The following is a 26,430-nucleotide window of genomic DNA, read 5'->3' on the forward strand; positions in this document are numbered from 1 at the left end:
CGGACGGACGGACGGACGGACGGGACGGACAGATAAAACCTATTCATCCTGAACTGAAATGGCCATATATGGACATGGGACACACATTTTGCTTTTTGAAAAAGCCTATTCATTCTGGACTGATATTCTGGACGTACGAGACAGAAAAAACCTGTTCATTCTGGACTGGAGTGACCATATATGGACATGAGGTGACATACATTTTGTTTTTGAAAAAAACTGTTCATTCTGGACTGAAATGACCATATATGGGCGTGGGACACACAAAGCCACTCATTGGAAGCGGTTTTCACCGCTTCAAAAAAGTGTGCGTGCGTGTGTGTGTGTGTGTGTGTGTGTGTGTGTGTGTGTGTGTGTGTGTGTGTGTGTGCGTGCGTGTGTGTGCGTGCGTGTGCGTGTGCGTGTGCGTGTGCGTGCGTGTGCGTGTGTGTGTGTGTGTGTGTGTGTACACAAGATGTCGGGAGAGGCAGGTGATCGTCTTTTCGTTCACCATAGAAAGAATGAAAACCGGGATCATCCGTGCTTTAGATGTGGTCCATAGAAAAAGGCTTGTTTTTACCAATCTTGGAGAAGAGAAAAGATCTTGGGTTGTTCTGTTGCTGTTGGCTAGTCAAGCATGCCAGTTCCCACCTGATGTCGTGTGGGAGTTCTGACTGCTCCAGACCAAACTGCAGAACTGCTATAGTTTGCACAGTGTCTTCAGTGAAGGACTCATGTCTAAGATGTAAAGGTCAGTGGATGTGTTATCACTCCCAAAGAGGATGATACGATCTCCCACTGTGCAACAGGTCAGGTGGAAGATGGTTGAGCTCAAGGGGGCTTTCCCCTTGAGCTCAACCATCTTCCAGGAGAAGGTCTCTGGATTGAATTTCCACAAAACATTTAAGCTCCAGACCTGACTCCAGTTTCTTTCACCAAATATGTACAGCTCTCCATTGTAGGAGACATATAGGCAAAGGCGGAATTATACCCAGGTAATCCTAAAGGAAGCTGTGCAGAAGGAATGCTCAGCAAGCAGTTGGTCTCTGTGTCAAAGACTCTGATAGCTTTCTTTTTGTTGTCCCAATGGCGTACGTATGAAAACATCTTTGTCCCAATAATGGTGGCATAGTTATACAGGGAAGCAGGTTCTGTACTTCTGGTGTCGATGAAAGACCAGACCATTGTGGTGGTGTCCAACTTGTAGATGTTATTATTCTCTATGAGTCCTCCACAGATATACATGACCTTTCTCAAGACACAAGCTGAGTGGTCTCTGCTCTCCTCTGGAGATGTCGCAGAAACCTTCATGGGCTTGAACCATCTGTGGGTGTCGACATCGAATGCATAAAGCTCATTGCAGATTTGTCCATGGTACCCTCTTCCATTTGTGAATGTATGCATGAATCCCCCAAACATGTAGACGACATCTCCTATCAGTGCAGCTGAGTGGCCACTGCGCCTGGTGGGCACCTGAAGGGGACTTTGTCCCGTAGCTGGGGTCAACTTCTTCCAGCTTAAAGACAGTGTTGAAGACGTCAATAATAAAAGTATTGTTGTTGATGCTGACGCTGACGGAGGGCCTTCCAAAGGAGTACACCTTGTGCCCCACTGCAACCACCACATTGCCTGTTCCTTCTTGTCCTTGCAGATGTACAACCCAGCAGGACATTTCTCAAACCATTAATATGTACACATAGATAGCGTTCTCCGTAAAACAACCGCCTTATTGTGCGCATCACCACTTATATGGGTTCAGTGGCACAAACGTCACACTAAATCGTGCCAATCCGCAAAGACGATGTGTTCTGTTGGCCAAACAAGGTAGTCATTAGTGTGGTTGCTACAGTATAGGAAACCAGACTATTGTTCTAGCTGAGAACATTATTATGTCACCTAAAGTGCCTAGTGAAAGTTACAGGTATGGCGTGTGTGTGTGTGTGATATCAAATGTGATCTTAACAAAATCACAGTAATCTTTAATCATATTCCATCACATTCAAGGGCTTTTGAGGTGTGTGTGTCTGTGTCCAGCTGTACAGTTATATACTGTACATCGAGGTATGTTTCTGCACTCATCTTCGGTTTCGGAGAAGAATTTTCCATTTGGTCCTAAAAAAAACGCAGCTTATCAATTAATCGGTTAATCGGTCGATAAGGTTATCAACTATCAATTAATTAATTCATCGATCATTTGCATCCCTACTGTCTATGGAGCAGGGACGTGCAGAGAATGTTAGAGGGGCAGGGGCTGACATTTCTAAAAGGGCCTGGTGAAAATATCGAAAATAGCCGACAACGCGTCACGCTGCGACGCGTTGTGAGCTTGGAGGTCGGCTATTTTCGGTGCATGATACCACACTGAACTGAGCATAATCAAGTCGATACTGGAGATGGCGTACAGAATGGATATGCTGCATTCAAGTTCAGGAGAGTTAAGACAATTCTCTTGAATGCTGCCTTCAGGTATGGCATGGAAAGAGGGCATCTGCGTTTCTTTCCACAGACAGGCACTTTTTAGAGACAGGTAAAAGGCCACTGGCTCAAGCCCCCTTTCATGTCTACGTATGTGTCCACGTGCCTGCTACGGAGCATTGTTTAACCTTCATCCCATATCAGAGCTCATCCTCTGTTCCAATTGTCTGCTAATTCACTGTCATTAGCTAACTGCTTGTACGGAGATGCAACACTTCCGCCAAACAATCTCACACGCTTCCCTCCCTCTATCTCTACGTACCTCATCCCTCCATTCCTCCATCTCTGCCTTCATTTCTCCTCCCTTCCTCCTATTATCCAAACACTTAAGATTATACAGTACCTGCCACTATCGGGATTATATTGAAGCCATTACAGTAAGACACAACTGCAGATATCTGGGTAGTTGGTATTACTGTACATGGCCATACCAGGTTATGTAATAGCAAAGATGTTGTGAATACAAATTCACAAAAAAATGTCAACCCTTTTCTATTTCAGACAGTGATTTCACTCTATTTGGATATCACTTTTTAAAGACATGGTTGACACAGCTTCAACTAGACAAACAGAAAAGACACATGACTGCAAATTCTAAAGCAAACGATAAGAAAAATGAAATAATTGGCAATAGTTTTCTCTTCTTAGCATGAGAACAGAACCTATGATTTTGATGGTTTATTTTAATTAAGCTCACGTGGTCAGTAACTTTCAAGTTTATTCAAGTTGAATTCCCCTTGCGTGGTGGCAGTGTGTTTAATTGTATCTCTTCATGTCACGAATGACGATAAAGCAGGGAAAGCATGTCATTTCAGATTTTAACCAGGGCTATCCACGAGTTTCCTACGCCCCATAGTGCATTGCGCAAACGTCTGCACCGAGGTTCCGCCGCCGATTTACAAGCTCACAACGGGTTGCATCTGCGACGCAACGTGAGCTTGTATGTCTGCTGTTAAACCCGGAAGTTTGGTCCTGATAGTCTCCAGTAAACTCCCGCGGAAACTTGTGGATATATAATATATAAAGTATATGATGCTATATATATATATATATATATCCACGACTTTCCAACGCCCCATAGTGCATTGCGCAGACGCTGTACCGAGCTTCTGGCGCCGCAGCCGAGTGTGATTTACAAGCTCACAATGGTTGCATCTGTGACGCGACGTGAGCTTGTATGTCTGCTGTTAAACCGGAAGTGTGGTCCAAACAGGTCCAAATAATCTCCAGTAAACTCCCGCGGAAACAGGTGGATATATATATACGTACACCACACTTTTTCAGAAACCTAACATTGGTTTATCCTCAAAAGTAGCAGATATGCAAGCTCACAACGCATCACTAGTGCCGCGCTGCAAGCTTCTGCCGTTTTGGAACATTTTTGAAAGATATCGAACATTTTGATATCAATTTGGGGGTCCTTTACAAAGTTTGAGAACTACTGATTTAGAAGTGCCGACCCAATGTGTGGGAAACAGTGCTCTAGAGACAAGACTCTAGTTCCATTCTGCCGCTGGGAAAATTAGCATGCTCTTCACCCGTTTTCCTGACCTAAACAATTACATGTGGCTTTCAACCTGACAGTGAGAGAGATTTTGTTGGGTGAATGTGTAATGCAGTAGTAAATAGTCCAATGACATGCAGGCAGTATATCACACATGCCCCATTCAAAACACCTGGGCGGAGGTGGAGGCGGTTCAGAAACATTCATAAATACAATGCACACGGACATTTAGAAGATCATTTCTATTACTCTGATTAGATCATCTAAGGACACAGGCTGTGCTCTCCCTCTGTTATCTCTCTCTCTCTCTCTCTCTCTCTCTCTCTCTCTCTCTCCGTCTATCTGTCTGTGTGTCTGTCTGCCTCTCTCCCTTCCTCAATGTGTATTTATTTGCTGTAATATACTCTCTGCTGTATGTCTTATACCCTGTATACACTCCTCTTGAGAGATGGTTATTGTGCCAAAGAAGGTTATTCTCTCTCTCTCTCTCTCTCTCTCTCTCTCTCTCTTGAAGAATCGGCCTCATGGTGGCACTAGAAGAGGGCCATGTGAGAAATGAGGTTGTGGTTTGGCAGCCAAGGAGTGTGTGTGCTAAGTTTGGCATGGATCGGGGAAACGGTGGCAGAGATATGAGTAGGGGAAAAGTGTGACGTGATGGACAGACTGACTGACAGACTGACAGACTGACTGACGGGCGGACGGACGGACGGACAGACTGACAGCCTGGTGGAGGTTTTGTTAGTAACTGCGACCTTTCGGTTGCAATAATTGACTGACCCCATGCATGATGGCTTGAGTACAAGTAGAATTTCCGTTTGTATAACATTCCTTTAGTTTATGGTGAGTGAAGAATCCAAATAAATAAGAAAACAAACAAACAATGAATTGAAGTAAAATGGAGGCCAAGATTATAACAACAGTAAAACAATATCAAAAATCTGTTTATAAATTCCCAAACAATCCTCACAATGTAGTCCAAAGTTATACAAACATTCGCCTTGTATTCAAGCCATCACCATGGGGTGAGTAAATGATCTGGGGGAAAAAAAGGGCATTTTGGGGGCAAATCACTCCTAAATCTGCATTCTGAGCCTCAGTCCCTGATTTGTCCCGAGGAGATACTGCACATCCAACTACTCCTATAAGTTTTACAAGAGAACACTCCAAGCTGACCTTTCACTCTGTCCGACAGGATATTCTCCAGTCTGAGACTTGTCAGAGTCTCTGTCAGACGTCATCATTTTCCCGCTGGAGCTGAACCAACATTTGCGTCACAGAAAGACAACAAGGCCACAAGCCCCCGTAGCTTATCATGTGTGATGCTCTTTGGAGTTTAAAATTATCTATCAAAATCTCTCTCGGAGAGGAGAGAGACCTGCACCTTTGGTGTTTTTTTTTCTTCTCAGGGATGGCAGGCCTGTGATGTAGGAGAAAACAGGAGAGGGGATGGTCAGATATGAGGGCAGTACGATTAGCCACTTCAAGCCTGTGGCAGCTCAGCCTTAGTGGCGTATGAGACATTCCAGCCCGGCTATAATGGCCGTATTAGGATAATGGTGGTAGTTACAGAGCCTCTTCTTTATTCGTGTAATTCTACCTATCCGCAGTGAATGGAATTCAATCCCCCCCGGCATGTGTTTTTGTCCGAGAATGGCTCTAGTTTTAGATGATGTTATTTATGTTTATTTATACCATGTTAATCTGCATCCCAAGGAAAACATGTGGCCTTTAGTGATGGGAAATGTTTTGGGTTTTTTCCTGTTGACTATTTTACTTCCCCAGTAAAATATGTTTGGCCTTGTTTTACCACAACGTTTCAATTAACGGAATCATTTAGCCTACTGTAACCAATTAGACTAAAAGGCAACCAAAATACATTTTGACCATCATATTGAGTTCTGCAGGGTTGCATGATGGCTTTGGCTTTGGCGTGATTGAAAGGTCTAGAAAGGAGTAATTGATTGAATATATTCACACCTTTCTTGGAATAAGATCATGTGCCATTTTCAAAATGATCCTGTAGAAATGTCCTTTATCGAGGGAAAGAACTATATCTCCTCCATGGGTATTGCTCCTTCATGGCTGTGTCTGTGTGCTGGCTGCTCTGGTGAAAATGTCTGACAGTAGAGGAACCCTTAGTTTTAGGCCACAGGGGAATTAAGCCTTGTGACTTGAAATGTCTTGGGTTTAAATCCCTGGACTGGATAGTTGAAGATAATGAATGACAACATGTCAGACAATAAGTGAGAAACGCACATTGTCCATTTTTGGCACAAGGCAAGACACTTAGTGCATAGAAGAATGTGAGCAGAACATTGCTTCTACTGACCAGTTTGTTGATTGCGACCATTAGGTCGCAGTTACTATCAAAACCTCGACCAGCTGTCCGTCAGTCCGTCTGTCAGTCTGTCTGTCAACTCCGCAACCTTTGCCCCAATCCATGCCAAATTTTGCACACACACTCCTTGCCTGCCAAACCACAACCCATCAATTCTCACATGGCCTTCTTCTAGCGCCACCATGAGGCCGATTCTTGCAAAACAAATTTTTGGACACTGCTCCTACACATTTTGCCCTAAAATTACGCAAATCGGTACACACTTGCTCTACACTCATGTCATCAACATGGATCTGTCCCATTTAGCGCCACCTTCAGGACGATTTTTTAAAACACATTTTTGGACACTACTCCTACAGATTTTGCCCTAAAATCACACAAATCGCTACACAGTATGTCTACACTCATGTCATCAACATGGATCTGTCCCATATAGCGCCACCATCAGGCCGAAATTTTCAAACACATTTTTGGACACTGCTCCTACACATTTTGCCCTAAAATCACGCTGCGACCTGACGGTCGCTTATCTCCCGATTAGGGAGTCTTACTGGTGTGAATGTTGTGTAACTGTGTAAATGTTGTCGCTATAAAAGAGCACCAGAAATCAAATTAGACGTTCCCGTTGTGAGCTTGTAGATCTTCTAGTTTCACTACTTCTATGTATGGAAATTGTTTGCTATTTTCATGTTATTTTATGAAATATCTTTGAAAAACATTTGAATTGTTTGGGAAGCACTCTCAGGATTCTAATCTTTGTATTTGTTCACAGGAAGGTGCGGTGGTGGCCCTGTTTAAGATCTGCAGACAGGACTGTTTCAGTGAGCTCTACGCCCACGCCCTGAGGACTGTGGCCTCCATCTGCTGTGTGGAAGAAGGCATCAGCCAACTGGACAAGGTGCAGTCACATACACTCACATTATACATAGTCTGGGATCACTTCACTTTTCGGGCTTGTAACCGGTCTGGAGCGGAAACCACAACACGTCATGTTGTAGTACTCAAAGACTACAATTTGTCCGGAACTATCCACCGGAAACAGTTTTAACCCAAAATAATTCCCCTGCGCTCAAGGACATACTTTTAGGACCTACCTAATAAACTCCTTGATGCGGAGTAGTTTTGCTTTTGAAAAATTAGTTTTAGTGCATCTTTTAGTCCAACTCGTAGCGACTGGAAAGACTACACTAGGCTACTCAAGCTTTTTAATAGGGATTGGGGAAACAAACGGAGGGAACCAAATCAAAGCGACGCCGCTTCTTCTAGTGGTTTCCTCGTTGGGCGGAAACCAAACGGCCTGTTGTGAACGAACACCAGGCTTTCTCTCAGAAAGCCTGGTAGGCGAGGTTACATTATACATAACCTCGCGTCACCAGACTTTCCACCTCGGAGGAAAGCCTGGTATTCGTTTAAAACGGGCAGTTTGATCCGGTCTGGGCGGGAAACCACAAGCAGAAGAAGCGGCGTCGCTTTGTTTTGGTTCCCCCCGTTTGTTTCCCCAATCCCTATTAAAATGCTCGAGTTGCCTAGTGTAGTCTAAAAGACTAAAAGATGCATTATACCAAAAAAAAAATCCAAAAGCAAAACTACGCCGCATCTAAGGGATTTATTAGGTATACTGTAGGCCCTAAAAGTATGTCCTTGAGTGCAGGGGAATTATTTTGGGTTAACTAAATCCGGTTTGATCTTTCCGGCCAAATTGTAGTCCTTTGAGTACTACAACATGACGTTGGTGGTTTCCGCTCTCGACCAGATCCAACCACAAAATTGGAAGCAATCCCAGGCTACATACTGTAAATACACAAATACCTGCAAGTGATGCAAGTACACACTACCCACTTCTATCTCCTGAAGTTATTGAGTTAACCATAAATGGTTATTGAGAGAAAGAGTAGATGTCTTGTCGAGTCGTAGGCTAGGTGTAAATTAAGTCTCAAAGAATAGTCAGTCTTTGTTGTTGTCCTCCTCTTTGTTACTGTAATGGTACGCATTTGAACATGAACACAAGGCAAAAGTTTAGAGTGTGTTTTGATTCTATTTGTACATACTGTATACACACAGTTCCCATATGATACAGTCTGGCAAGAAACAGCTAACCCCTAACCAACCAAAAACTCTGCAGAAGGCACCCATACAAGCAAACTGACACTATGGGCAAGAAGCACACCACCTACGTAGATGCACTGCGGCACGACAGCTTAGCCAAAACACTGCTGTACAGTAGAGCTCAAGACCCTGACGCCAGAGAAATGCCAGGAGAAAATGGAGGGCAGCGATTCAGGAGTCCCGAGTTGGTGTTGGCTAGAGCTAGACCGTACTCTCAATTACAATTTACCATTTAGGCATTTAGCACACGCTCTTAATCCAGAGCGATATACAATAAGCAAGGTGATACATTAATATAATAAGCAAGGTAATACATCAATACATCAAATGCATAGAAATCAATCTAGAAAGAATTACGTAAGTAACCAAGCACCTAATCAGTAAAAAGCTTTATATAAAAAAGCTATCTATGTATGGTCATTGGGGGTAGGCGAGTGCTATGGTAACCTGGGGTTTTTAGCGCAACAAAAACACATCTAACTCTAGACTCTAATCCATATCTCTAACCTTAAAACTAACCCTAATTTTAACCCCTCACCCTAAACCTGAATCTAACAGCTATTGTAACCTAAACCTAACCTGAAACCAAAAACTGTACCTCTTAACCATAAAATCATCATACAATCATAGTGACGCATGTCACCACAAAGATAAAAGAAAACACGCTCACAGACACATACGGGCAGTCACGCACGCACGCACGCACACGCACACACACACACACACACACACACACACACACACACACACACACACACACACACACACACACACACACACACACACACACGTGTGCTATTGGTGTAACTACTCTCTATCAAAAACTGTACCATTATGATACTCAGTGGTGATTGTACAACATGCATTTCTGAAGTCATTTCACAAAATCAAGGCAATGAACACAAGTTATTAATGATAATGGCTCTCGTTTCTTTCTTTAGTGTTTGAAACGTTTGCTTCTGGAGTCACTGGCCCCTTCATGCCTAAGATGGAACCATGCTGTCCTCCATAGAGTGGACCGTATGCCCTCCCTCAGTTAACATTATTCAGTCCATGTTAGAACTGTGCCGGATACAGGGAGCTCACAGCGAGCTATTAGTTGCTGACTTGGCCACATTAATCCAATCCCTCTCACAAAGTGTTATGGCTGGAATGTCAGTTTATTTTCACAGGTGAATATGCTAAGAGCAGCAGGAGTTTCAGTCCCACGGCAGAACTAGCCCTGTGATCACAGAGTGAGGGATCAGTAGACAGACCGAGGACCGTGCTTATAGCAGACAAAGAGACACTTGTTTCACTTTGTGTGACTTGTTTCAAGCTAGGGAGCACAAGTTCTCCCGGGGTGGGAAATCAAAACCAGCAAACTGCTGAATGCTGGGAATATTCAAAAGTGAATTACTGTAAGTGTGACCATTGTTATGACATTCGATTTTGAAGATTGTTGGTTGAGAAAGTAGTGAAAGTGTTTTTTTCAACCATTGATGGACGGTGACATATTGACACTTTAAATGTCCTTCAGTCCTTTCCCCTATATAGGCCTACACATCAAGATGACTGACAGTTAAAACGTTTAACTTGCATTTTTATCTTCAGGCCACAGGTTTTCAAAGTGTACCATACTACCATTACATTTTGCAAATAGGTGGCCGTACCCGGAGGCTGGGGGTTCTTGACATGTAAAAGTTTAGGAACCCCTGATCTAGGCAATGCTGTCATGTTCTACATAAGAACATGACAGCCACGTCTCCCTGAAGCAACTGCAGCTTGTAACATACGGTATATATCGTCGTTGTTGGGTGAAAACCTTGTATGTCCAAAACCGTTCGTTTTGCATTTATCATTTAAAAATGATTCAAACAAGTGAAAACAGCCGATCTACAAGCACACAGCGCCTCGCACGGTCGCACCGCGAGGCGTTGTGTGCTTGTAGATCTGCTGTTTTCATTACTTTTGTGCGACAGCCTTGTAGGATGAAGCAGGGCTTTGCGAAAGAACATACAAATGTGAAACTTGGAGATACGAGGTTTCCACCCGACAACAACGATATGGTAAATGGTGCATTTATATAGTGCCTTTAGCGTAGGTGCTTTACTAAGGCACACACATTGTGCATTACATTCACCCATTCCCACACACATTCCGAGGAAACCATGCAAGGCACCAACCTGCTCACCGGGAGCAACTAGGGGTTCAGAGTCTTGCTCAAGGTCTCTTTGACACCAACTCTGGGGGAGCCCAGGATCAAACTGGGAACCCTTCTGGAACCCTCCGTGTTCTAAGACGGCAACTCTACCCCTGAGCCACTGCCGCCCCAGCAGACGGAGCCATAAAGTCCGTTGGCCTGGGTGAGGTGTGTTATCATGCACATGCGTGTCTGAAAGAACAATTCCGACTGACAGAATAAGTGCATATTTAAAAACAATGTTTTGCACGTTCTCTCTATCGAGGATTCAGTTTGCATATTGTCAAACAAGTTTTTCCAGTAACGCAAACATTACTTCATTTCATTACGCAAATAATGATGCCACAGTGGTGTGTTGAATTCGTGCGACGACGAGCAACTGGGACGGCACGTCAATCGTCCATGTGTAAAGACACCGACGCAGGAACGAGAAGCGGCGGCCACCCCCAGGTTTACCGATGGCATCCCAAGAGGGACAGCCAGAGAAGTCTAAAACTCACTCAGGCTCGAGAAAGACACCTGTCACTACTGAAGGGTGACGAACAGAAACAGTGGCGGGATGCCCCTGCCTTGCTCGTTGGTGGATAGATGTCGTTTTGAGTCTCTGTTGGTCCATTAAGAAATCACAACATGGTGCAAAGCAAGGAGGTGTTGACCCTGCATCTGTTTTGCACACATGAATTGCACACAGTAACATCCTATGTTAATGTATCCATTTGTAACTGGAAGTGCATGTACCGGTAATACTGTATGTACCTGGTAATCCTCCATTAACACAACACGGATTTTACTGTGTAGACTCAGAGCATTTACTCGTATGAGTAATTCATAAGATGTAGGGCAGGGTTCCCCAATAGGCGGCCCGCGGGCCATTTGCGGCCCACGGGGTGCTACTGTCTGGCCCCCACCAACCCCAGTAATAATGGTGATATAAGAGCAGCAACAACTCTAGTATATCGTCATTGTCGGGTGGAAACCTCGTATCTCCAAATTTGTATGTTCTTTCGCAAAGTGAAGCCCTGCTTCATCATACAAGGCCGTCGCACAAAAGTAGTGAAAACAGCTGATCTACAAGCACACAACGCCTCAGATCGGCTGTTTTCACTAGTTTAATGCAAAACGAACATACAAGATTTTCACCCGACAAAGACGATATGTCACTGGAGTAGCGGGAACGCCGCCGTTGTCCCCCGCAATACTGTGGCCCTCGGCCTGGTACCCTATAGACATAATTCGGCCCTTGGAGAAAACTAATTGGGGAACCGTGATGTAGGGTGTCAGTGTTTTTGTGGACACATCACTGCTGTGGGGATGGAATTTGTGATGTGACAGTTATCAGATCATCACTCCAAGCGACTGTACGAGGCTGTAATATTTTTTAGGCTTTATTATTGTTCTTATGGTTAGATACTACTGGACTACAGTGTCTTTGCTCTCGTTTTTTGATTGAAGACAGCATTTTTTTGGGGATTGAAGTCAGCATTGTTGATCCGTGCCAGCTTTCAGTTTCACTGAAACTGTGTGTGTACTGTGTACTGTATATGCATATGTGCAAAGATATTTTGGTATAAAATGCTTACCATGATTGTAACAAAGACGAGGACAATAACAAAGACTCACTATTCTTTGCCACTTTAAAAAATGTCACGACCATGATGCTCATGACATCCACAGGACACAGCTACACGATACGTCTAAACTTTCTCTCAGTGTGTATTTTTAGCAAGAAAAACAACAAACCTTTACCAAAGAACAAAGTGAATTAAATAATGATACTGTAGGTTGTGTGTGTGTGTGTGTGTGTGTGTGTGTGTGTGTGTGTGTGTGTGTGTGTGTGTGTGTGTGTGTGTGTGTGTGTGTGTGTGTGTGTGTGTGTGTGTGTGTGTGTGTGTGTGTGTAGAGAGAGAGTGGATTGTTCCACGTCAGCGGCATTGTTGCTGACGTACGTCTGTTGGGACAAATATAGGGAAGCAAACCTATGCAATGTGCTGGTGCGCTGATGCTTGTCAGACTGACTGACTGACTGACTGACTGACTGACTGGCTGACTGGCTGACTGGCTGACTGACTGACTGACATTTCATAGGTTTTTGTGGGTCATCTACTCTTATTAGGTCGTCAAAATAGGTAGTTAAAATGACTTAGCCGTTAAGAAGAAGTAATTATGCTCTCAAGTAATGAGGTGTCTTAAGTCAGCTCCACAAATATAGCCATCCTCTGCCATTGTATTAAAACGTCCTCGTTAGAATTGATAGAAGAAAGGACTTACGACAAGACGATACCATTTTCTGAATCAAAAGTCTGCCAGGCTTCTATATAACATATGAGCGTAGATTTCATAAGCCTAATAATAACTTCACTGCTACCGTTCAGTGAAACATAGTGTCAGCGTTCTGTTAATTTGATATACTTGTGATGTAGAGGCTATACAGAAGAATGTGATTCTATAGCAACTCAGCAACTATGAAGGATTGTACGACACTGCCACCATGTGGATTGAGTGTCTTACTTACTTACTTCTTTTCAAACCATCTACCAGTACTTGTTCTAACACACGCACGCACGCACGCACGCGCACACGCACACGCACACACACGCGCACGCGCACGCACCATAGTCATTTCTGTGACACCCAATCAGAGTTGAGATTTAGGTGGAACCTCCAGATTGACTCACTTCTAATTATAAATGTGCTCTCCCAGCACTTTTCAGCTCCTATAACACCTTTTATTAGATTGGCCCTTCCGTTCTCACTCAGATATATAAGCAGGCCTTTTATTTTAAATACACCAGCTCTGGTTAGAAGCCATGTGTGAAGCACCAGGCCGTGGACCTTGGTGAGTGATATAGTATGTAGTGTCATATAAATAAGCTTTGTAGATCATAATCCATTTATATTGTTTGAAAAGGTTTGAAAAGGACACATTCCTATACATAGTATTCTGATGAAAATGATCACATGGGGGTTTGGGTATGTAATTCCTCGACAAATATTATTTGGTTCACTGATCTAATACATTTCAAAAAAACAAACTCTTTACTGTACCTTAGCCTATGTTGATCTTGTTTGATATTTTTCAATGTTTGTGTCTGGTAACACAATTACTTAAGTGTTGCGCTTTAACCTAAATACATGAAATTTAGTTTTGTTTGCGTATGCAGTTTAATATGTAAGCCAGGGGCGTCGATTGGGTATGGCAGGGGTATGCAGCTGCCATACCCTGGGTCCAGTGGGGAAAATTAAAGTTACTTTTAAATATAAATCTTTGAATGTCTCTTTGTCTATCTGTCCTGGTTATGTTGTTAAATTACAGTAAAATAACTACAAATGCAAAATTTAACAAAATGTTAACTTTAACAAGGTATTATAATTGTATTCTCCACACTTGTTGTATTCTCCCCATCTTGACAGAATGATATATTCCCAGGTTCCGCAGGTCAGCTGCACAGGTGCAATGCATTATTGTTAATTGTGGCACGTTTACTAACATGCCAAGTTTAGCTGCACTTGGAACAACCATTCCAGGCTGCCATATCCAGCCCAAGAAACCGTAGAAACGGCACGCGCGCAAGACACCAGTCACGTTGCCATACCTTAGCGTTTTTCTGAACTGACGCCACTGACGTAAGCATCGCGTAGGAAACCTGCATCATCAGGATGCAACGCGACACCTTTCCGACAATACAACGCAATTCCTTCCATTAAGTGTGATTCAGGCGTGATGCACACACTTTGGGAGGGTTGCCAGTGAAACGCACTGATTAAAGAAAAGACACCTCTCAGCAGTGCAGTCCCACTCCCCAGGCCCGCTCGGGGGCTATTAAATGGGGGAGTGTTGCCGTTTAATTACTGTGGCTTTATGGGCAGACTGCACTAGAGTGTCACCCGGGTTGACCCTGGGACACTTTACTATCTGTCTGCAAGGACTAAAAATAGCACCGCGTCTCATCGTGGTGATGCTGCAGTTGTACTGCCAGGCAGAATGGGCACGGTGCCCGCTCCAAACTACATTATATATGAACTACATTCGAGCCAGACGGTAGCTAGTTGCAGTGTTGGTTTTTGACAGCAAATTTTGATTTAGTTTTAGTCATAGTCTTTTGAATAAAATGTCATTGAGTTTTAGTCATCATTTAGTCACCTGAAAAGTATTAGTTTTAGTCTAATTTCAGTCGACTAAATATCATAAGATTTTAGGCGACTAAATCTACAGATGATTTAGTCGACTAAAATGTATTTTGGCAGGCCTTGATGGCATCATAATGACTGATTTTACACTTGGTTGTGTGCTGAAAATAGCCGATCTACAAAGCTCACAACGCGTCGCAACGCGTTTCAGCGCGTTTCAGCACGCAACAACTGAGTGCAACCAAACATAAAATGACTTTCTTCTCCACTAGTCCCTCCCTAACGTTTTAGTCTAGTTTTTATTTTGTTGACGAAATTGTCAATATATTTAGTCATAGTTTTAGTCATCACAGCTTCGTTTTTATTTAGTTTTCGTCAGTGAAAAACACACAGTCGACAAACATTTTTTGTCATAGTTTTAGTCGACGAAATCAACACTGGCTAGTTGGTTTCTATATTACGTGGTTAAAATCATTTACAGCGTTTAATTTGTTGATCTTGGTTCTAATACGTTATAGATTATGTTTCAAAAACTCTCCCTGTCGAACACGTGTGACAATGGATAGTCATAGGTTTTAAATGTTATTAATCACTTAAGCGCTATATTGATGAATAGCAAAAATAGCTCAAATACATGCTTTGTGAGCATGTAGATTTGTTATTTCTGCAAATTTTTTTACAAATTTATATACAGTATATATGTATATGTAGGCCCCTACACGCACGCACGCACACATGCACACGAACACACACGCACGCACGCACGCACGCACGCACGCACACACGCACACACACACACACACACACACACACACACATACACACACACACACACACTCCAGCTTAGTGCTGGAGCTCACAAATCCATTATTTTATGCTTTTAACTATTAAAAAATAGCAGATCTACAAGCTCACAGCGCAGCACCGAGTGGCGTTGCAAGCTTGTTCAGTCTTTGAATATTTTTGACCCGATTCTAGAAATGTCTTCTAAATCCTTCTTCTAAATCAGTGGTTATCAAACTTTTTCATGTGAAAAATACAGTGGCGTCAGTTCAGAAAAAGCTAAGGTATGGCAACATGACTGGTGTTATGTTGCCATACCTTAGCAACAGGCATGATCATTTCTTCCCCTGTTTCTACGGTTTCTTGGGCTCGATATGGCAGCCTAGCTGGAACGGTTGTTCAAGTGCAGCTAAACTTGGCATGTTAGTAAACGTGCCACAATTAACAATAATGCATTGCACCTGTGCAGCTGACCTGCGGAACTTGGGAATATACCATTTTGTCAAGATGAGGAGAATAAAGGTGTGGAGAATATAATTATAATACCTTGTTAAAGTGACCATTTTATTACATTTTGCATTTGTAGTTATTTTACTGTAATTTAACAACATAATAACCAGCACAGATAGACAAAGAGACATTCATTGATTTACATTTAAAAGTAACTTTTATTTTCCCCCCTTGACCCAGGGTATGGAAGCTGCATACCCCTGCCATACCCAATTGACGCCCCTGCAAAAATAGCAGATCTACAAGCTCGCAGCACTGTGAGCTTATACATCTGCAATTTTTCAATAGTTGAAGCATTCAATATTTCTAGGCCTAAACTAAATGGGTTCAAAGTGATCTGACCCGCATCATGTGACCGTCCGTGTTCCTGGCGGTGGTTGCAGGTGGATGGGATCCTGTGCCTGGCGGACATCTTGACAGATGAGAAGAGTGTGGAGGCGGCCAGGGCGGAGGCAGCAGCGGTGGTGGCCCAGATCACCTCCCCTCACCACACCTCCACCCAGCACCTGGCCAGCTTCCTGGAGAGCATGCACGACATCGTCACCGCCCTCATCAGTGAGTGGACAATGACATTACTGTGAAATTATTATTTAGGGAGCAGTTGGTACCGCTGTCGCCTCACAGCTAGAAGGTTCTGGGTTCGATTCCCACTGGGGGCTTCCCTCCTCCAAGTTAAACAGTGTAGCACCTCACAACATGGTGGCCCCTTCCATTGATTCAATGGACATGTGGCGCCATCTTGTGAGGTTTCACCGCTATTAATTACAATGGAGTGATGTCATGTTCTCTTTCTGGATAGGAGAAAATATGATAGAATAGAATCTTTCTGCTAGTGTTGAACTACCTGACTTTGTGTAAACAAACAGGGATGTCATTTGAAACCCAAGGTTACAGTAATTGCTTAAATTATTTATTTTTGAGAGAAACTGTGAAGACAAATTTTAACTCAATACTATGATTGTCAGAGCATTTTGAGACTTTTATTTTGAGTAGTGCAGTAGCTAGTGTTAAAAGTTGCATACTTATTTTGAGTTATTAAACATAGTTTAGGAAAAAAATAAAACAAAGGTGTCTGGGAGGTAAAACTAACAGATATAAGGGTGCGTAGCCATTGCACTTCATGCTTATACCCCCCTAAACCAGTGGTTCTCAACCTTTTCAGGCCGTGACCCACAAAATAATCATATTTTAACTGGGGACCCCCACACCCTGACGAGCACTAAGAGTTGAGGCATTACATTTTGTATAACACGATTCTATTGTGAAAATAGCAGATCTACATGCGTTGCGAGGCGTTGTGAGCATGTAGATCGGCTATTTTCACAATTTCTGCCTCTATTATTTGACAATTTGGCTAATGTTTAATTTGTCATTTTAGAGGTATTAAAAAGTCCTTAAATTGTCACTTTAGAAATGTGCAGATACCTGCTATACACTTCAACTTTATGTTGGTCTGTTTACTGTTGAGTGAGAAACAATGTTGCACAATAAGGTAATATCTGGGGACCCCCCAAAATAATTTGGGGACCCCTCTGAGGGTCCCGACCCACAGATTGAGAACCACTGCCCTAAACTAACCAATTAACCAAACTAATCACATAGCAGTCTATCAAAGTAGTATATAATCAATCTGATTTATTTTGATTGATTTATTGATGTTGGGGTGTGTGTATATTGTGTTTTATTTCCTCACCTGCAGAGTTGTGTGAGACTGCCTCCTGTGGTGAAGTGTTCCTGCTAGCGTCTGCAGCGTTGGCTAACATCACCTTTTTTGACAGCATGGCCTGCGAGATCCTCTTGCAGCTCAATGCCATACACATCTTACTCCAGGCCTGCAGGGACCGCCAGAGAGTGGACACGCCCTACTCTAAAGACCAGGTAGAGGAACCACAGACCTATCGAGCATCGCAGTGAGGTGTCGGAAGTAATCCGTCCCATTCATTTTCACCATAGGGTTTTTCATTATCAGCCACAAAGTCGTAGCAATTCAATGTACACTTACCACTAGGCTGGTGGTTGTAAAATGGTTCTATATGCTCCTGTAGAACCCCCGAGTATGTATGCAATCACTCTAGTTTTAGTAAAAACACGTTTTAATCGAGATCGCACGGAGAAGAACTGCATTACCCATACTGCTAAAAATGTACATCCGGTGAAATCGAGGTCTGTGATTGGTCTATAGCTTCTTCTTCTTTCATGTATCTTGCGGTTACCGCGGAAGTAGCTTACTGCCCCCTGTCTTCCCGGCGGATTATTGCACTTCAGCAGAACTCCGTGAGCGAGTGTCTTTCTTTTAAAAATATGATGCACTATGATAAAGATGACGATAAGAGCGTCTTGAATATTGTAATGATTCCTCACCAGCCGACGTGGCTTTGTCCGAGGCTTAAAACCGTTTAAATAAATACTTTATGAAATGTCTATGGAAGAAATGAATGGGGAAAACGCTTCCGACACCAGAGTGAGGACGGGGTGGGGCTTCAACTGCAATGCTCTATACAGAGAACAATGCTTACTGCTGCGTCCATACGGTAGTCCCTTTTTTGCAGATCTTTCAGTCCCAGTGTACTAGTAAGACGCCTCAGGGCGACATGCGACCTTGCCCTAAAGGCCATATATGGGCATAAAAGGGATTCTGTTAGAGGTTCCAAATGACATCACAACATACAATTACAATATCTTTTATGCCCATACATGGAGATCCCTATCTGAACCAGCCACACAGATATGGGCCATGTCTTGGCCATCTGGCCAGTGATATATATCGATGACATCAGGGAGCGTTGCAAAGGTCGCATGAGCCGACTCAATGCCGTTAGAAGTTGTAAACCAGGGTCCAAAATAGTAAATCTTAACTCATTCTGTGCCGATCCCGAACTAGTTCGGCTTTATTTCAATCCAATACAATTTTTTTTTATTAATTCACTTACCCCGAGCTGCTTGTAGAGTCGTGGGTGGTCCTGGCTCGCTAGCCGCTAGCCAGTTAGCCATTCTACTCTGTCCGACGATATATTCCATTAAAAATGGTTTAAAATACATTTTTGAGCTCCCCAATGTTCACCCGATGTTCGGCGCCGCTTCCGATGAGTACACGAGTGTGCCGATCCCGAAGTAGTCCGGCTTTTTTTAATGAAATGAATAAAATGATAAGAGGCCTTCTGAAGCCTGGCCTGATTTTTCTAGCTACTAGCCGAAAGGTAGCAACCTCCCGGCCGGCCGTTATTTGCGAACGAAATCGCCAATCGCCGCCTAATCCAATGAAAGACCACATCTTTGAAGGCTTATATCTCTGGATTGTGTCTTTAGGGAAGCGGCGCGAGGTTTATTTACGGCGAAATCGCCCAAAAATGATATTTTAGATGACAAAATGGGAATAGCCATTCTGTTAGCATTATCATCCGGGACATTTCCATGACGTGCATGAACGTGAGCACGTGAGGTCCTGGAAGGTGAGGTCCTGGAAGCTAAAGCGCTCGCCTATGAGAGATACCCTGGCATTCTATGGCCCCTAGAGGGCGCTGGCACTAAATGAGTTAATAGTAAAACTATACACATGAGTTAAAGGGGAAGACCACCCATTTTCAATACTAGAAGCTCGGGCGGCCCAGCGTCTAGTCGGCGACCTGGCCAACTCGGAACAATGTAAATAGGGAATGAATGCCCCGCCCTTTAATGCAAACCCCATTATACCTGTTTTCATAGGACCCGTTTTGACCATCTGTCTGCCTGTGTCCATTTATGCCCATATATGGAGATATCTGTATCTGTCTGTCTGTCTGTCGGTGTCCATTTTATGTCCATATATGGAGATCACTGCAGTTATAGTTCTGGGTCCATTTTATGCCCATATATGGAGATATCTGTCTATCTGCGTCCATTTTATGCCCATATATGGAGTATCTGTCTGTGCCTCCAACTGTGTTGCAGACACAGTGCCGGTTCCCCCTTTAATGCAAACCTCATTATACCTGTTGTCATAGGACCCGTTTTGAACATCTGTTTGCCTGTGTCCATTTATGCCCATATATGGAGATATCTGTATCTGTCTGTCTGCGTCCATTTTATGCCCATATATGGAGATCTTTGACCATCTGTTTGCCTCTGTCCATTTATGTCCATATATGGAGATATCTGTATCTGTCTGTCTGCAATCCATTTTATGCCCATATATGGGGGCATTCATTTTATGCCCATATATGGAGAACGCGCGTGCCCGTGGGACGAACGGTTCTCGAGATACGCGGATTACATACATACATACACACTCACAGAGATTTTTTGTTGACTCATGTGGCGTACGTGATGTCAGAGCCTTTTATGAAGTGATGTCACAATGAGTCAGAGCTTTCGCCGATTTCCTCCGGAACAGCCTGATGTCAACAATCAACCCCGCATAAGGAGATTCCGAACGTTTCGCGCCGGTTCGGGAAAACCGCGCATCGGGTCGGGTCGAGACCCGGCACTGCACTCCGTGCCGCGGCGGGGAACGCGCGTGCCGAATCTGAAGTCGGTGGGACGAACGGTTCTCGAGATACGCGGATTACAGACACACAGACACACAGACAGACAGACAGACAGACACACACGCAGAGACTTCTCGCATTTATAGATAGATTGAACTGTGTCATTAATATATTTGATTTTGGGGTTTGTATTGTAAAGTACAATGTGTGATGTCAAAAAGTTGTACTTTACAATACAAACCCCAAAATCAATCCTCCAGTTCTAGGCAACACAGAAGGGGGGAACTTCTTTTCTATTTCCACACAACTCCTCTAAGGTATATTAATGACATTTTTCAATATTGAAAATGGGTGGTCTTCCCCTTTAAGTTAATCCTGGGGAACTTATTTTACCTGGATAAAAGATTGTATGTAAAATAAATGTATGAAGCATGTAGCATATACCTTATTTTGTAATTTGAATATCAGGTGGTGACAATTTTGGCAAATCTCTCAGTCTTGGAGCAGTCAGCCCCAGAAGTCCTTCAAGAAAAAGGTACTGATTTTAGATTGTATTTATTTATGATAACATAATCAAAGAGTAGCATAGTAAAAAAAACAATGATGAGATTGTGTGCGTGCGTGTGTGCTAGGTTGGGGGGGGGGGGGGGGGGGGGGGGTTGAGTGCAGACACTAACTGCTAATTACTTACAATTACAATTTATGACAAAGACTGTTGGATTAAACAAACAAACATAACATCACTAGAAAATCATGAATAATATTGTGTAGTACAGTAAGATAAAGATGGTGCATGTCAATGCAATGTTTCATCACGTCACAAGATGGCAGCAGCATCTCATATCTGAGGCCCATTGTAACGCTTTGTAATGCTTTAACTGAAGATCATTAGTGTGGAGAAAACTAAACTAAAGGTTGCTGCTTGAATTTCTTTTATTTTACATTTACACACATTTTTCACACCACACCCTTTCATTCCTGCCTGTCTTTTTCTTCATTTGTCACTTTTTCCTGTTCATTTTGTTGGATTTAAGACTCTCTGGTCCTTTCACATCTTCGTGTGTGCTGCTGATGGCAGATCCTGTCATGTCTCAACTAGGGATGGATGGATCGGCTATTTTTTGGCAAAGACATTTGATAGAGAGTGGAAAAAAGACTATCAGTACATATATTATAAGTAGCCTACCTTTTACCAATTATGAAGGGTTTAAGTGGTACCGGATATGCAGCTCGGCAAATAAAAGGTGAATTGATCCCAGTGCATGACGGAGGACGATATCACGATAAATAAATCTCCACAATACGATTAATGTGAGTGTTTTTTTATCACGATAAACGATAATATCGCTTATAGTCCCATCCCTAGTCTCAACAGTTTGAGGTTGTTATATTTACGTTCTCTCTAACAGGGATCAAGTCATTTTCGTTACCTTTAATGTTTTGGGTTTATTTTTAATTTTTTTATCTTTCTACTTCAGTGCCTGCCTATCTGGTGGGCCCTGAAGCTATAAGCTAAAATGTGACGGTGTAGTAACTCGCTCGGTTATCGGCACTCAGAAACATTGCTATTCCGAACACCTAAAGCTAACCTTAACGTGACCTCAGTAAAACTAAAGCTGGTGAATGCTAACCTGGTGAAATGATAACCTGCCGACACTGGTGAATGCTAACCTGGTGTTCGGAATGGGGATGTTTCGAAATGGAAACCCGTCCCCAACTCGCTGACTTCTCAACTGATTGTTAGAAATGCCAAGTATGTAGTTAAATTGTGATATAGGATAGGCCCTACTTGGTTAAATACTTGGTTTTAATACCAATACATAATGTACTGTAAATAATGGTTATGAAACACAAATAAGGTACTTAACTCAAACATATTTCTTGCAGTGGAGTTATGACAAGCTTTCATAATATGGGGGTGGTGTTGACTTGCGGTCCCATGGATTATGTCTATGTCCTGACAGCATTGTTGAAACACCTTTCCTCCACCTCCCATACCCATGCTTCTTCTACCCATGATTTTCCAGCGCAAGATGACTTCTAATTGCTATTAAAATGATCTGTAGGTTGCTTGTTAAATACATTTAACCACTTTAGCCATATATGCTTCTGTGTACGAATAGTAGCAAAAATAGCAGATCTACATCTACTTATGATGTGTCGTAAATCTGCCCAAAATAGGGTCGCCAGGTTTGAAAGTAATTAAACACTACTCTGCTGCTTCACTGCAGAATTGGAGAGCCTGCTGCTGGTTGTTACGTTTGAGTGGCTTTGGCTGCCTTACTATGCCAGTTTCGAAAGAGAAGGTTTTGAGAGCCAAGGAAAGGTGCCTCAGAGGAGGACAAAAGCTGTCTTTTTTAAACACAATGGATTATCGTAATTGGCATTGTTCATTGATATGAACCGCTTGCTCCACCTTGTGCCCAAAAACGAGCGCTCCTGGTCTCAATCTCACTGTGACATATATGCTTCAAGCTGTAACAGTGTTGTTCGTTGTTGTGTCTTGCAGGCATAGAGAGACTCCTCCTGCTGCTGGGAGAGAGGCCCTCCTCCTCCAGTCCATCAGAGGGCGCCGCGTGCGAGCGTGTCCAACAGAAAGCTGCTGTCACCCTGGCCCGCCTCAGCAGGGATCCTGATGTGGCACAAACAGCCATCCAACTAAAAGGTACTGTATGCCAATGGTTCTCAACCGGTGGGTCGGGGACCCCCAGATGATCCCCAAATTATTTTGATGGGTCCCTGGGTGATTAACTTAATGTGCCCACACTGTTTTCTCACTCAGCAGTAAACAAACCAACATAAGGTTTAAGCGTATAGAGGGTATCTGCACATTTCTAAAGTGACAATTTATGGACTTTTTAATACCTCTGAAATGACAAATAAAACATTGGCCAAATTGTCAAATATTAGAGGGAGAAATTGTGAAAATAGTAATGTAATGCCTCAACTCTTAGTGCTCCTCGGGGTAGGAGGGTCCCCAGTTAAAATATGATTATTTTGGGGGTCGCGGCCTGAAAAGGTTGAGAACCACTGCTGTAGGTTTCTGTTTTTCTGTGTCAGTTACAAGAGCACTTCACTCCACTTCAGCCAAATCTTCAATTGGTCTTTACTAATGCTCATTATGAGATGGCACCATTTTGGTCTACTCACTCTCTGTGTCGCTGAGGTGGGCTGTGGACAGTTCAGAAATGTCGTGCCTGCCAATGACATCAGTAATGGGGTTCCATGTTAAAGCAATTGAAACTACAGCCTTCGCCTTCCTGGAAATGTAGCATGCTGAATTAGAAGCCGTTGCTCTTGTGTCAATAATCGTTTTAAGTAAAATAAAATCCTGGCCTAAATGTACTGTATAATGTGCTGCCGCTGCTGCCCATGCACAATGAAAAGAACCACAACCAAAAAAGGACTTTTAAGTTGGTGCTAGTGATCTTTTTGTACCTCAGTCTGTAAACAGAACTGGTGTTAGGTGAGAGAGAATGGATGTGCAAATATTAAAGGGTGCTCAAAGTGCATACTGTATCTTACAATTTACAATTTAGGCTAGGGTTCCCCAATAGGCGGCCCGCGGGCCATTTGCGGCCCGCGGGGGGCTACTGTCTGGGCCCTAATAATGGTGGTATAAGAGCAGCAACAACACTAGTATATCGTCGTTGTCGGTGGAAATCTCGTATCTCCAAATTTGTACGATCTTTCGCAAATCATACAAGGCCGTCGCACAAAAGTAGTGAAAACAGCAGATCTACAAGCACACAACGCCTCGCACCAGCCACCAATCGGCTGTTTTCACTAGTTTAAATAATTTTTAAAATGATAAATGCAAAACGAATGGTTTTGGACAAACAAGATTTTCACCCGACAACGACGATATCTGAACTGTCGCAGTCGCTGGAGTAGCGGGAACCCTGATTTAGGCATTTAGCAGACCCTCTTAATCCAGAGCAACTTACAATAAGCAAGGTGATACATCAATACAATAAGCAAGGTAATACATCAATACATCAACATCAATACATCAAATATCAATCTAGACAAAAATAACGTAGGTAGACAGAGCACCTAATCAGTAAGCTTTATATAAAAACCAAAAACATGCAATTTAGCTTTCATGTACAGTATGGTGCCATACACTGTATCTCTGACAAGCTTGGTGAAGATAACATTATGAACCATCTGATGTGTAGAGCAGAAGACCTGTGAGCATTTATCAAGCTTGTAATGTTGATTGTTCTTCTCGTCTACAGCTGTCCCTCGCCTTATTGAACTCTGTCGCTCTCCTGCTGAGAGGAATAACAGTGACTCCGTCCTGGTCGCATGCCTGGTATGTACATGCATGAGCGTGTGTCTAAGGATGTTTCTGTGTCTAAAAGCGTGCTTGTGTGTGTGCGTGCGTGCGTGTGTGCACGCACAGCACAGTGTACTGCATATCTATTAATCCAGAGGAAAAGTCAGTCAACAAGTACAAAAAAGTAGTAGCAGAGACGTAGAAGTGCGTGCGTAGAACTAGAAGTGTGTTTGAAAATCTTTCTGTCGTGTTGTTTATGTGTATGTGTTGTGCAAGCATGTCAGGGTGTTTACTGAGTGTTGGACAAGTGTGCACAAGCATGTTTGTGTGTCCCTAGCTGAATATCTGCAGAAGTTATGTGTATTTCTGTGTATACAACATTATGTCACACACAAACACTTGTCTTCTTATTATGTGGCATTTCAACATCCAAAACCTGTTATTTAAAAATCAGAAGTAAATTAAGCCCTTTGGTGTCACGTGGCAAAAATAGCCAGCCTAGAACACGTCACAATGTGACACATTGTGGGCTCGTAGATAGCTATTTTCCACATTAAGACTTGTGAAGATGTTTGATCATGTAAACATCTTCAGCAGATAAATGACGTGCCTAGGTTGAGTTATTTGCACATAATCTTTTTTTTAAAACATGTAATATATAAAAGAAAAAACATGTATGACCACTACACCTACTTTACTGTGCCTACTGTACATACTGTTACTCAAGCCAATTCACTGCACAACCTATCCATCAGTGCACCAAATGACTGGTCAGTTTAATTACGTCCATGGGGCAACGTGGAAACACATCACAAACCCAGCGTCTTTCAAACTCAACCCTATAATGAGAACACACAGGCCATGTGTGTTTAAATATGTACATATCATGAATATGATTCCTCTTCATGTTTTATCATTCTCTCGTTTCAATCATAATTGATAGGACTTGACCATCTAGTGCCAGAATAAGGGGGAGGGAGGGTGGTGGGGGGAGGGGTGTCTTGGTGTTCTTGCCGTACAGTATGTGCCGTATTAATTGGACAGCTTCTGTAATGCAGCGCCTGTTAGTTCAACTCAAATTAATGTTATTCTATTTTATCCTTTTAGCCAAGGGTTAAGAAGAGCATTTGTACAGTAGGTGTTGAATGTTTGCCTTCAATGGATGCAGGGAGCTGTCTGACATAATTTGTAATACAATATGTAAATGTCTCTCCGCGCGGTCTGTGTGAGTGCAAGAGACATCGCTTTTCATGTTTTCCGCATAATTTCTCTGCCTTGTATTGAAAATACTGTATGGGATTTATCACTCTGGCTTGAGTTCTCGCCTACAATATATTAAACGGCAAGTAGGATCTAAAAAGAAAATACTTTAATAGAATATAATCAGCTAAGTACTTTTGAAGTTGGAGTCAGTCTAGAGAGCAAAAATTGCACCCCCAATCCACCCCCCCCCCTCCCCCCAAAATATGAGTTCTTGTGTGTGTGTGTGTGTGTGTGTGTGTGTGTGTGTGTGTGTGTGTGTGTGTGTGTGTGTGTGTGTGTGTGTGTGTGTGTGTGTGTGTGCTTCCATGCGTGCATGCTTGCTTGCACACACACGCCATAGTAGGCACATGTGCATGTGCCTACTAAGTGTTTTGTATAGGTGCGTGTGTGCATGCAGGACTTTTTTTTTGTGTGCAG

At 42.9% G+C, this 26,430-nt stretch overlaps 1 protein-coding gene across 1 annotated transcript in view; it reads left to right on the plus strand.

Moving 5' to 3' along the window:
- The window catches only part of insc (INSC spindle orientation adaptor protein), a gene marked incomplete at both ends in the record, with an annotated part of 70,428 nt that overhangs the window by 43,169 nt on the left and 829 nt on the right, over nucleotides 1–26,430 (plus strand). Inside the window, 6 exons of the mRNA XM_080736813.1 lie at nucleotides 7,069–7,194; nucleotides 16,389–16,560; nucleotides 17,705–17,883; nucleotides 20,937–21,003; nucleotides 22,978–23,133; nucleotides 24,710–24,786. Of these exons, the coding sequence (XP_080592939.1) occupies nucleotides 7,069–7,194; nucleotides 16,389–16,560; nucleotides 17,705–17,883; nucleotides 20,937–21,003; nucleotides 22,978–23,133; nucleotides 24,710–24,786 (777 nt within the window). The remainder of the gene's footprint in view (nucleotides 1–7,068; nucleotides 7,195–16,388; nucleotides 16,561–17,704; nucleotides 17,884–20,936; nucleotides 21,004–22,977; nucleotides 23,134–24,709; nucleotides 24,787–26,430) is intronic.

The sequence above is a fragment of the Nannobrachium achirus genome, assembly GCF_963921795.1.
Source record: "Nannobrachium achirus genome assembly, chromosome: 11".
Lineage (NCBI taxonomy): Eukaryota > Metazoa > Chordata > Actinopteri > Myctophiformes > Myctophidae > Nannobrachium > Nannobrachium achirus.